The sequence below is a fragment of the Melanostigma gelatinosum genome (assembly GCF_949748355.1).
Source record: "Melanostigma gelatinosum genome assembly, chromosome: 20".
NCBI lineage: Eukaryota > Metazoa > Chordata > Actinopteri > Perciformes > Zoarcidae > Melanostigma > Melanostigma gelatinosum.
In genome coordinates this window covers 9371224-9383137 of record NC_136653.1, presented here as the reverse complement: position 1 = coordinate 9383137, position 11914 = coordinate 9371224, and the positions used below count along the sequence as shown (strand labels likewise).

Here is an 11914-nt window from a genome sequence, read left to right as displayed (position 1 = left end):
ACAACCCAAATACAGTACGTATATACGTTGGTCAAAGTGAAACAAAAGAGATACCAAACATAAAGAATAGCTTTGAACGGTAATTTGAAGCACAATTATAATATTATCATACATATTGGTATGGAGTAGGGTTTTATTTTGAAATATTAGCAAAAATAAATGACAATACACAGTAAGAAATCTATTTTAGATTCAATAATTATATCTGACTATAACATCAAAAGTGATTTTATCCTTCTGAGAAATGTGTTTAGCCTGTTAATGCTTGTTAACCACCACACTTGACAGATATATTGCTTCAAATTAAAAGATATATAATTGACATTATCATGGAGAGATACAGTTTTGTGAGTGGAGCTCTTTGAACATCTAGTGGCTGCTTAGTGTAGTTGAGAAATAATATGAACTGAAAAACTCACCACCCGAGAGGATTCATTCCACACTGTTCGGGTCACGTGACCTACCATCCTGGCAATAGCTTGATTATAGAGTGAATACTGTGGGCAGCGTTTTGCAGGCAAGCTCAGATGAGATGTTAACAATCATAAACAACGCTTGATATTCAGCTTGACTTTTCCTGACTCAAAACAGTAATATAATCTTTACCAACTCGTGCTGTTTAATAAGTCCCATCAGGCGGCGTCTCAACCACTTGCAGCGAGGAGCAAAGGTTTGAACTCTTCTGCTCTCAAAACCAAAGCAACTCTTTTGGGTTGAACACTGTTGTCGGGAGGTGCTGCATGCGTTTTTATTAAAGAGATACCAACTCACAGTCTTTACTTTGCTTTTCTTTCCTTTGTAGTGTAGTTGTTCACTCGGTCATTTCTTTAATTTAATTTATAAAATGCAGGGGACATAAACAAAGTTGTGCATTCATTTATTCTTTATTCACTCATGTTGCATGGAGAGCAAAGGAACTAAAATACTACAATCAAACTACTGTTTATCCTTGAAGAACCTGTTGAAGGCGTCACTCTTCATGTGTTTTCTGTACAAAGAAAAAAATGTTATACAATCAGATTTTTTTTTCATTAAAGGTACTCACTCTGCTTTGCATGATTCCAAGATAATTACTAATTAAAAGTTGCATTATTCTTAATGGTTACTGACCTTAGCACCAATGTCACGGCTCTTCGCTCTTAGCTTGTTGACCTGAGACTCTGCGATGTCAGCCCTCTCCTCTGCTTCCTCCAGCTCGTGCTGTAACTTGCGCAACTTGCCCAGATTGCCATTGGACTGTTCCTCCTAAACAAATCAAGATGAGAGGATGGGAAATTGTGATTGAGCTGACTCCTAAAGAGGCAAATGGACCACATTTCAGTAAATAAAGGAGTAGTATTTTCGCTTACAGCCTCCTCTGCATTTCGCTTGTAGGATTTAACTTTCAGCTGCAGCTTATCCACCAGGTCCTGCAGACGACTCAGATTCTTTTTGTCTTCCTCCGTCTGTTGAACCAGTACATAAGACATATTGCTTGTCAAAGCATATAACCTTTCATCTTTTGGTGGATGTTCATCATCATTGTGTCTGTAGCGCGTACCTGGTAGGTGAGCTCTTTGATGCGCCTCTCGTACTTACGCATACCTTTCACTGAGTCACTGCTTTTCTTTTGCTCCGTGTCCACCTCATTTTCCAACTCTCTCACCTTGAAAAGAGCAGTTATGGATGGAGTGTTATTGTATTGTACGCTGGTGCTGTGAGGTGGAAGTTAGAAATACTCACCCTGGCCTCCAGCTTCTGGATCTGCTTCTTGCCACCTTTCATGGCTATTTGCTCGGCTTCATCCAGACGGTGCTGCAGGTCTTTGATGGTTTGTTCCATGTTTTTCTTCATACGCTCCAGGTGAGAACTGGTGTCCTGTTCCTTCTTTAGCTCCTCTGCCATCATGGCAGCATCAGTGATGGCCTTCTTCGCCTTCTCCTCTGCATTTCTGCACTCCTGCACCGCCTCCTCCGCCTCATTCTGAAGCTGAGCTATGTCGCTCTCAAGCTTCTTCTTCTGGTTCAGCAGGCTGGTGTTCTGCACAGAATCATAGTTTCACACTGATCACTTTTAAACTAAAAGATACAACAAATTAAAAGAAGTGTGCAACTTAAATATACTGAAATACCATGACATAAGGATTTCAAATACCTGCGAGTGCAGCAGCTGAACCCTCTCACTGACATCCAGCAGCTCCTGCTCAGCCAGCTTACGAGCTCTCTCGGACTGCTCCACCACGGACCTCAGCTCATCAAGCTCAGCCTGCAGCAGGTTGTTACGTCTCTCCACAATGGCAATGTTCTCCTTCAGATCATCATTGGCACGGAGAGCATCATCCAGCTGCAGCTGCGCGTCCTATTCACAAAGATTTTCTTTTTCTTTTAGATTGGAATCCTTTATTTCAACAATTAAAAGAAGAAAGAAAACATGTATAGCCTCTACAGTACCTTCAGGTGAGCATGGACTCCCTTGAGCTGCTTCTGGGCCTCGGCTGCCTGCCTGTTGGCCAAGCTCAGCTGGATCTCCATCTCATTGAGGTCTCCCTCCATCTTCTTTTTCACCCTCAGAGCCTCGTTCCTGCTGCGAGTCTCAGCCTCCAGAGAGCTCTGCAGAGTGTCCACCACCCTCTGATAGTTACGCTTGGCCTGCTCCATCTCCTCGTCCTTCTCGGCCAGCTTCCGTTCAATTTCGGCCTTCACCTGGTTGAACTCAAGCTGAGCTCGGAGGATCTTACTCTCCTCGTGCTCGAGGGTGCCCTGTTAAAAGCAGTAAAGCACTGCATATCTTTTAAAGCATCAGAAAAGTAATTCCAACAAATAAAAAAAAAGTCATGTAAATTGTCCCCAACATTTAATATTTTTTCACCTCAGCTTCCTCTAGAGCAGATTGTATGTCGGCCTTCTCCTGCTCCAGCTGTTTACGGATCTTCTCCAGCTCGTGGATGCTCTTTCCTCCCTCACCAAGTTGCTCAGTCAGGTCAGAAACTTCCTCTGTTTTGTGTATATTCATTTATTTTACTATTTGCCCAACCTGTCCACTTTATGCACCGTATGTTTAAAGGGACATCATGTTTTGTTTTCCTACCTTGGAGATTCTTGTTTTCTCGTTTCATGGTCTCCAGGTGGTCTAGAGATTCTTCATAAGAGTTTTTCAGTTTGAAGATCTCAGTGCTGAGGGAACGAGCCTCTTTCTGGGCAACTTCCAGCTCAGTCTGGGATTCCTCATACTTCTGCTTCCACTCAGCCAGGACCTAATTGAATTGTAAATGATGGTATGTTATTAAATGATACAAACACTTCAGTGCACATATCTGCGATGAGTCCCTGTCATTTTATGTCATTACTTTGTCAAAGTTTCTTTGTTTCTTGTCCAGAGCTGCAGCAGCAGCATTCGATCTCTCCACATCCACCATGAGGTCCTCAATCTCAGCCTGAAGCCTGTGCTTGGTTTTCTCCAGGGAGGAACCTTTAGCATTAGCAGCTTCAACAGCTTCTTCTGCATCCTGTAAGCGTTGAGCTAGCTTTTTCCTAATAGAAAAAAATGAAAGTATCAAATTATTACCTCTCAGATAAAATGGGAATATCACAGCCAAATTTAGGAACTGTCTCGAGATAGGTCAACTGAATTCTTACTTTGCTTCTTCCAGCTCCTCTGTTCTCTGGATGGCATCAGTTTCGTACTTGGTCCTCCACTGAGCCACCTCAGAGTTTGCCTTGGACATGCCGCGTTGGAGCTCGGCTTTGGCCTCCTGCTCCTCCTCAAATTGCTCCCTCAACAAATCACAGTCATGGCGAGAAGACTGCACTGCATGTGCAAGTGCGTTCTTGGCCTTTGATAAAGAAACACAAGGTAAAGTAATTTTGCCGGAAGACATTGGGCTCTGTATTTTGAAAGCATAAGTTCTTATACGACTGTACCTTGACTTCCTCTTCTAGTTGTCTCTTGAGGTCCTCAACTTGCTGAGTGAAAGACTGCTTCCCTCTGGTCAGCTGAGAGACGAAGCTGCCCTTCTCCTCCAGCTGCCTGGCAAACTCACCTGGAAAATAAAGGTTTGTAAGCCCCCACATCAAGCTGCAGCGTCTGCATGCACTAATAGTCTGGGATTTGTTGCTGCAAGGCATGTTTCGGCAAGAGTAAAAATGAAATGTGAGTGTATGTTGAACTAACTACCATTTTCAGTTTGAAGCTTTGCTTTTTGCGTTGTTAGGTCATTGATGATACGCTGGCCTTCCTCCGATTTCGTCTTGTATTCACTCATTTGATCTTCCAGAGTGCGACACATTTTCTCCATGTTGGTCTAAGTTAAATAATTCATATTAATTAATATGTAAATCATAGCATGTATACAACCCAATAATAATTTTCTGTATATTATGTATTAAAGACATAGGCTAGTTTAACATTTCGGGAAATCCGCTAATTAGCCTACTGAGTGTTAGATGAGAACATCAATACCACTTTCCAGACATGTCGTTTCGATCTTTTTATGTAACTATCTTCTGTTGTTTGTAAGGCAAATTTGGAGCTACTGCCTGTGACCCGTTTGCTTAGCTTAGCACAAAGACTGCAAACAGGGGGAAACCGCTAGCCTGGCTCTGCCAAATTAATTTCTTCTCACCTAACTCTCTGTAAGAATGCAAATACAGCATATTTCACCAAATATAAAAGAATGCGTTCAATGTCTTACTTTAACTTTGACAACGTGCTCCATGTTAGACACCACATCATCCAGCTCCAGTTTGAACTCGCTCTTTTCTTTCTCCAGCTTCTGTTTGACTCTTTGCAGGTTGTCAATCTGCTCTCCCAGGTCAGCCACGCTGTCTGCATTTTTCTTTCTAAATGCAGAAGCAGTGGCTTCATGCTGTAGAGTGGCCTCTTCGAGGTCTCTGCGCATCTTCTGAAACTCCGCCTCCCTCTTCTTGTTCATCTCAATCTGGGCAGTAGTGGCTCCTCCGGCCTCCTCCAGCCTCTCACTGATCTCCTCCAGCTCTCTGGCCAAGTCAGCCCTCTGTTTCTCCACCTTGGCCCGGGCGGCTCGCTCTGCCTCCAGTTCTTCCTCCAGCTCTTCAATGCGAGCCTAGATGAAATTCATCAGATGATTATAAAGTTTAAGTGGGAAGATGATATGGAAGATAATGCAACAAATAAGACCTGCTTCTTATTTACCTGCAACTCCTTTAGTTTCTTCTGGAGTTGGGCACTCATGGCTTGTTCATCTTCAATCTTGCTTAGATACTGGCTGATTTCAAAGTCTTTCCTACATTTAAAGACAAAAGTGTTCACTTGAGTAATCATCGGTTCTCGCACAATGGGTATCATGTTTGCAACTGTAAAAGTTTAGCTTTACTTTTTGAGTTTTTCATCCAGCTGCTGCTTGTCATTCTCCAAATCCATCAAATTTTCTTGGGTTAACTTTAAGTCCCCCTCCAATTTTCTCTTGGATCTTTCCAGATCCATCCTCACTTTCTTCTCTTGCTCCAATGATCCTTCGAGCTAACAGACATGCCAAACATTACTCCGTAAATTGTAGCTGGAGAACTTGAGATTTTAGTTGCAAATGCCACTGTACTCACATCATCGACTTGCTGCTCCAGCTTGGTTTTGGCCTTGGTCAGAGTATTGACTTTGTCCTCCTCACTCTGCAGGTCGTCCAGTGCTTGCTGATGAGCCTCCTGAAGAGCTTTCTTCTCTTTGGTCAACTTAGCAATGATTTCATCCAAAGCTGCCATCTCTTCAGTCATGTTTTTAACCTTAGGAATCAGATCACAGTTGGTGTTAAATCAGGAATATAGAAATATTCTTCATTAATTCATGTCACCAGTCTTTAAAGCGTTTTGGGGTTGTTTTTGGCCACTTTTACTCAAGTCGATGGCTAACATGTTGGCATACAGTTGCCTGTTTATACATCAAGGAAACACAAAGCATCGACATTCATTAAGAGCCATGTTTTTGGCCACCAAATGTACATCCAATATTTTCTCTGGTTTATGTCTCTATTCTTTATATATTAAATGTGCCAATCATTTTACCAGCTAATAGCAATCTTTATTTGTTTGCTGTTTAGTGCTGGGCAGGCAGTGTGCGAAATACCCTTGACTGACACTTGAGACCCCCAGAAAGTAAAATAAAAAAATATAGAATGTCACTTTAAAACTGTCTTTTAAAAGCTTACTAATGTCAAACAGTGTGTCCAGTTTATTCAAATGCCAAACCCTTGTAAGAGTGACATTATTGTATTGTCAGTTTGCAAGGTGGTAATAATGCAGCTTAATCCTTGTGTTTCCTTGAACTCTGTTTAATCTTGTATTTTCCTGTGCCTCAGGTTTTTTCCTCGCCAGTCTGCTTCCCAGCCTCTCTGTCTGCCCCGTTCCACCACAATCCCCGGATCAACTATCACCACCCATTTCTCAAGTAAAACTGATTGTGAACCTTTGCAAACCTCTGTCCGGGTTCTGCTTTTGGGTCCAAAATTCACTCTAAAGAACAGGTTTGCTCCTGCAAACCGATAATCGGCTGCTTTCATTACCTTGTTCTCTGTGGCATGCTTTTCCTTTTCCACTTTAGCCAGAGTCAGCTCCAGATCATCGATGTCCTTCTTGAGTTCTGAACACTCGTCCTCCAGCTTTCTCTTCTTGGAAGTCAGCTCTCCATTCATCTCCTCTTCATCTTCCAGTCTCTCTGTTAGCTCTTTGGTTTTGCCCTCAAGCTGGATCTTACTCTTGATGAGACCCTCACAGCGCTCCTCAGCATCTGAGAGATTGTCTTGTTCCTGCAAACAGTGGATTTAACAAATTTGTTATTCATCACATTTCCGTAGGTACGTCGTTGTAAGTTGTAGGTAAACTGAATGACTCATCTTACAGCTTGAATGTGGAGCTGCAGGTCGTTCTTTTCTTGGAGAAGGGTGACCATTTTTTCCTCCAACTCTTTCTTGCGAGATTCAGATTTAGCAAATGCCTCTTTGAGCTTCATGAACTCCTCCTTCATGTTTGCCATCTCCTTCTCAGACTCAGCTGATTTTAGCAGAGGTTTGATCTTGAAGTACAACTTCATCCAGAGCCAATTCTTGACACCCATGAAGGCCCGCACGTTCCACTGGATCACCAGTAAGGAATCCCTGTAGACAACATCATTTAGCTAGAATCTATTTTTATGTACCCTGTCCGGTATTTCATTTTTTACAGTAAATGTTAAAAGTAAAGCACTGACCTGCGCTCAACAATTTTCTGGAACTCAAGTCTGGCGAGTACTCCTCTGGATCTCGCTTGAATTCCTGTAATGATGAGAGAGAGTCGATCGTCTCTCATCTCCTCAAGAAGACCAAGCAGACCAGCTTTGAAGAACACCTGAAATTGAAAGAGTTTTTCATAACCTCATCCGGCACAATTATTTATCCCAACATTGAACCCTCCTCCATGTAAACCGAACAAACCTTTGTATGTCCCAGTTTGTACTGCTCATGATCAAGAGGCAAAGAGCCCAAAAGTTTTTCTGTTCCTTTCTTATTGTCAATGAACTGTCCATCAGGGATAGCGTTAGGGTTTAGAATGCGATATCTGAAATGGTACAACCATAAAATAATTAAAATAATTGAATGGATTTGCAAAAGAATTACAGCAACAATGCCATCAGTGATGCCTTTGAATAAAATATTCATAGACCCGAAGTGCCCGATGACACCAGGTTACATGACTGATGTTGTGTCCAAGTGCATTGCGAGATTTGTGAAAGAGCAATCAATGAACATTGTTTTTCTTGCCTTTGTTTGAAGTCTCCATACTGGATCCTATTGGGGAATCCCTTCCTGCAGATCCTTATGCCTTCCAGCACACCGTTACAGCGCAGCTGGTGCATGACTAGAGGATTCTCCATCGCCCCAGGAGTCTTGGTCTCGTTGGGGATGAGGCAGCGTACAAAGTGGGGGTGAGTTGACCTGAGATTGGTCATCAGTTTGTTCAAGTTCTCCTGTAAATGATGACAATGAATGTGAACAGGTCCCATATAATAAATATTAGACACATACCAAACCTTAATCTGATTCTGATTATTTTAAAGCCATATTTTACCCTATGCAGTGCAGATACAGTCTGGAAGGAAGAACCTTTCTTCTTTGCTCCCTTTCCCTTACTTGCTGCATCTTGGGTTTTATAGAAGTTGTAGATATCAAGGTGTGATTGTCATTTTCTTCTTTGTTGATAATCTGAACAATTCAAGGATGAATAATCAGTGTGGTCAAAGACCGCTTACCTGAATCTGCACCGGCATACCCAGCAAACAGGACACCCAGTAACTTCAGGCTGGACTTCTGAAACAGTCCAACCACGGTCTCATTCAGTGGGTCCTTGTTCTTCACCAGCCAGTTACCGATATTGTAATCAACAGTACCAGCATAGTGAACCAGGGAGAAATGAGCCTCTGGTCTCCCCTTAATTATCCTGGGCTTCAGGAAGTTGGGACTTTTACCGATATGGTTGTCGTACAGTTTGGCTTTAAATGTTGCATCACTGGCTTTGGGGAACATGCACTCCTCTTCAAGGATGGACATGATGCCCATGGGCTGAAGGAAGAAATTGATTATTAAACCTGTTAAAAAAGACTAGCTTTTGCTTGTTACAGGAATTTAGAAATCCAATTTAACACGGCACCAACCTTCTCAATGAGTTCAATGCAGGCTGCCAGGTCCATACCAAAGTCAATGAACTCCCACACAATGCCCTCTTTCTTGTACTCTTCTTGTTCCAGCACAAACATGTGGTGGTTGAAGAACTGCTGCAGCTTCTCATTAGTATAGTTAATGCACAGTTGCTCAAATGTGTTGAACTAGGAAGAGCATTCAAAGAGAGAAGTTAGTAAAAGTTTATTTTGTACTCAAGTCTCAATAAAACATTCTATACTCACATCAAAGATCTCAAATCCAGCAATGTCCAGCACACCAATAAAGTGCTGACGAGGTTGCTTGGTATCCAGATTTTGGTTGATTCTCACCACCATCCACAAGAACATTTTCTCGTACACTGATTTGGCCAGTGCACTGATAGAGTAGTTCACCTAGATAATTGCATAAAATCAATTACAATGGAATTTAAACTCACTTTATTCTTCACAAATGGATTTCAGTGGAGTGCCTTACTTGCTGCACACTTTGACCTTTGGTGACCCACTCGTTGCCTACTTTCACTCTTGGGTGACAAAGGCCCTTGATGAGGTCAGCAGAGTTCAAACCCATCAGATAGGCAACTTTGTCTGTATCTGTAATGGATTGTGTGTAAGAGAAGCATAAATTGCATTGTTTTGTGTCAAAAAAGTAATAAACTGGTGGTAAACTCTTCTATATTGTCCTAATGATCTTTTACCCTCTGTGCCATCAGGCTCTGCTTGCTCTTCCCTCTGCTTCTGTTTGAACTTCATGTTTCCATAATGCATGACGGCACCAGTCATCTTGTATATGCCATTCTTCTCCTCTTGGGTGAAGCCCAGGACATCAAAAGCTTCCTTAAACAACAAAAATGACATCCGAGTTAGTTGTGAAACTTCATGTATGGAGTTTTTAACATGCACTCTGTTTCTTACATCAGTAGCCATCAGCTCGTCTGCATCATCAATAGAGGCTACAGTTGTCTCTCCTTGGGAGATGAAGGCGTAGTCATAGGGGTTGTTGGTGATTAGCATCATATCTGTTAAAGAAAAGTTTCAGTTTGTGTGTGTTTGTGGCGTTTCTTTAGGTTCAAATATATTCTATGGTTCATCCAGCACTCACCCAGCAGTTCTGGTTTCTTCTGGGACAGAATCTGGTAGAAGATGTGGTAGTCTCTTTCAGCCTTGAGCTGATAAGTGACACGGGACTTCTCCAGCAGATCTGACAAATATGACAATGATATGGTCTGTTATAGTGCACAACCTCCCATGGTATTGTTTTGCACAATGGAGATGTTCATGTCACACTCTGCTTACATGTCTCAATGTCAGCGGAAGACAACTTCCCACTGACACCAAAGTGGATTCGAATGAATTTACCCTGTGAGAAGCAAGAAAAAGACAATTTGATTGGACCATTCCAAAAATGTAACTTCAGGAAAAAGTCACAGATTTTGTGTTAGTGTCCCGAAATCCCCTCATTTCCTCCAAAAACGGGTGTTTGGGAACTCAACCGTGAGCTGTGTTGAGATTGAAGCATCAACAGTAACCTGAGAGGAAATCTGGGTTTGGGGAGCTGATGGGCACAATAGTAGGTCCTATTTAATAAAATGAGTCATAAGGAAACTCACAAATCTGGAGGAATTGTCATTTCTGATGGTCTTGGCATTTCCAAAGGCCTCCAGAGCAGGGTTGGCCTGGATGATTTGATCCTCCAGCGTACCCTGCAGATTTAATAGATGCACATTTTAGGCCACAAAATTTAATATTATGTGATCGTAAAAATAAAAAAAAGAGTCTTAATAGGTATAATAATCAAACCAACCTTTTTCTCCTGAGCAGCATCCTTCTTGCCGGAAACAGCTGCAATGCTGGCAAAGTACTGGATGACTCTTTTAGTGTTCACAGTCTTTCCTGCACCAGATTCTCCACTGTGGATTAATACAAACATGAACTGTACATGTCGAAGAGATAAAACAAACTCTACTCTTCAAATTGGAATGAGATGACACTTTCATGAAAAACATACGTGATAAGGACGGACTGGTTTTCTCTGTCTGCAAGATTAAAGACAATGTTCAGTTGTCTTTGAATGTCTGGATGGTGTTAGAGATTGTAAAGTGCTGCATCAGAGATGAAATGACATATAGAAAGAGCTGAACATACCTGACAGCATGTATTGGTAGGCATTGTCAGAAATGGAGTAGATGTGAGGAGGAGCTTCACTCCTCTTCTTTCCTCTGTAGGCGTTGACCACCGCCTGATTGTACACTGGCAGCGCCTTGTAGGGGTTGACAGTCACACAGAACAGCCCTGAGTAGGTCTGTGGACAAACACACATTAAACTATTTATTTATAGCGTATTTATTTGGACTGAAGATTTCATGCAGAGGGAAAAAAAGAAGGTCTGCGTTCATTACATACGTAGATCATCCATGCTGCATAACGCTCTTTGAGGTTAAACAACACAGCAGGTTCATGGAGGAAGGTGAACATCGCCATGTCCTCAATTTTATCAAACTTTGGCGGGTTCTGAGGGTGGATATCATCCTCCTTATGGGTTGTAGTCTGAAAATATTTACCATAGAGAACATTTCGATTAGAATTGCTGTAAAAGTCATCAAAGGTGTACACAGCGTTTATATCTCACGTAATTACTTTTCCAAACTCAGTTTCAACGGTGACTTTGCCGCCGTCTCTGGAGGTGACTATGGCTTTAACATACTCCACCTCAGGATCAGGCACAAAACACTCCTTCTTAATGTCAAAGGATCGGGTCTGGGCCTCCAGACGCTCCCTATCCGACTTTCTCAGGAAGGAAGCGGCAGGCCCAAATTCCATCATGAGGGCGTCGCATGACATCGTGGAAGCTGTGAACCAAGAACATGGTTTGAAAGCATTTCGATTGCATGGTCCCTGGAGCAAGTTTCTGATTGAATGCATTTCTATGCATAGAATAGTTTACAGAATATTGCTGCCTTAAAAATGCCTTGATCAACGGCATTTTCATATAATTCAGAGGTGCTTCAGAATGTTTACTCATGTCATTTTGGGTCTATAAATTTTCATATTTTGTTTTTATTTGGAAAAACAGACAGGATGGAGATATTTACCTGTTTCCTTTTCCTTTCCCTCTTGAAAAGTTTGGTGTTGTGCGTCTCTAGATAGAAACAACAAAGGGGTCACAATGTGTTTTCAATTTGCGACATGATATTTAAGTCAGGAGTAAAATGTATGTACTTACCTGGAGGTGCCGTGTTCCTTTCCTTACTCCTCTTTGTGAACCCCTCTTTATATT

The 11914-nt window shown here is 42.0% G+C and overlaps 1 protein-coding gene across 1 annotated transcript; it reads right to left on the bottom strand.

The window, feature by feature from the left end:
* Positions 1–865: 865 nt before the first annotated feature.
* On the bottom strand, positions 866–11906 carry LOC306794116 (myosin-7-like). The gene is made up of 38 exons (XM_079292033.1): positions 11861–11906; positions 11730–11776; positions 11275–11486; positions 11041–11184; positions 10783–10939; positions 10646–10673; positions 10442–10547; positions 10248–10340; positions 9934–9997; positions 9740–9838; positions 9336–9656; positions 9113–9231; positions 8881–9030; positions 8632–8802; positions 8230–8539; positions 8049–8119; positions 7742–7947; positions 7415–7538; positions 7192–7328; positions 6844–7099; positions 6509–6751; positions 5556–5732; positions 5330–5475; positions 5149–5239; positions 4670–5059; positions 4153–4279; positions 3900–4018; positions 3615–3811; positions 3326–3509; positions 3067–3232; positions 2848–2972; positions 2430–2738; positions 2134–2337; positions 1723–2019; positions 1541–1645; positions 1350–1445; positions 1111–1245; positions 866–988 (listed from the first exon to the last, which is right to left on the bottom strand). The coding sequence occupies exons 3-38, from the start codon at positions 11476–11478 to the stop codon at positions 971–973; spliced, it is 5889 nt and encodes a 1962-aa protein (XP_079148159.1). The 5' UTR covers positions 11479–11486; positions 11730–11776; positions 11861–11906; the 3' UTR covers positions 866–970.
* Positions 11907–11914: the final 8 nt, after the last annotated feature.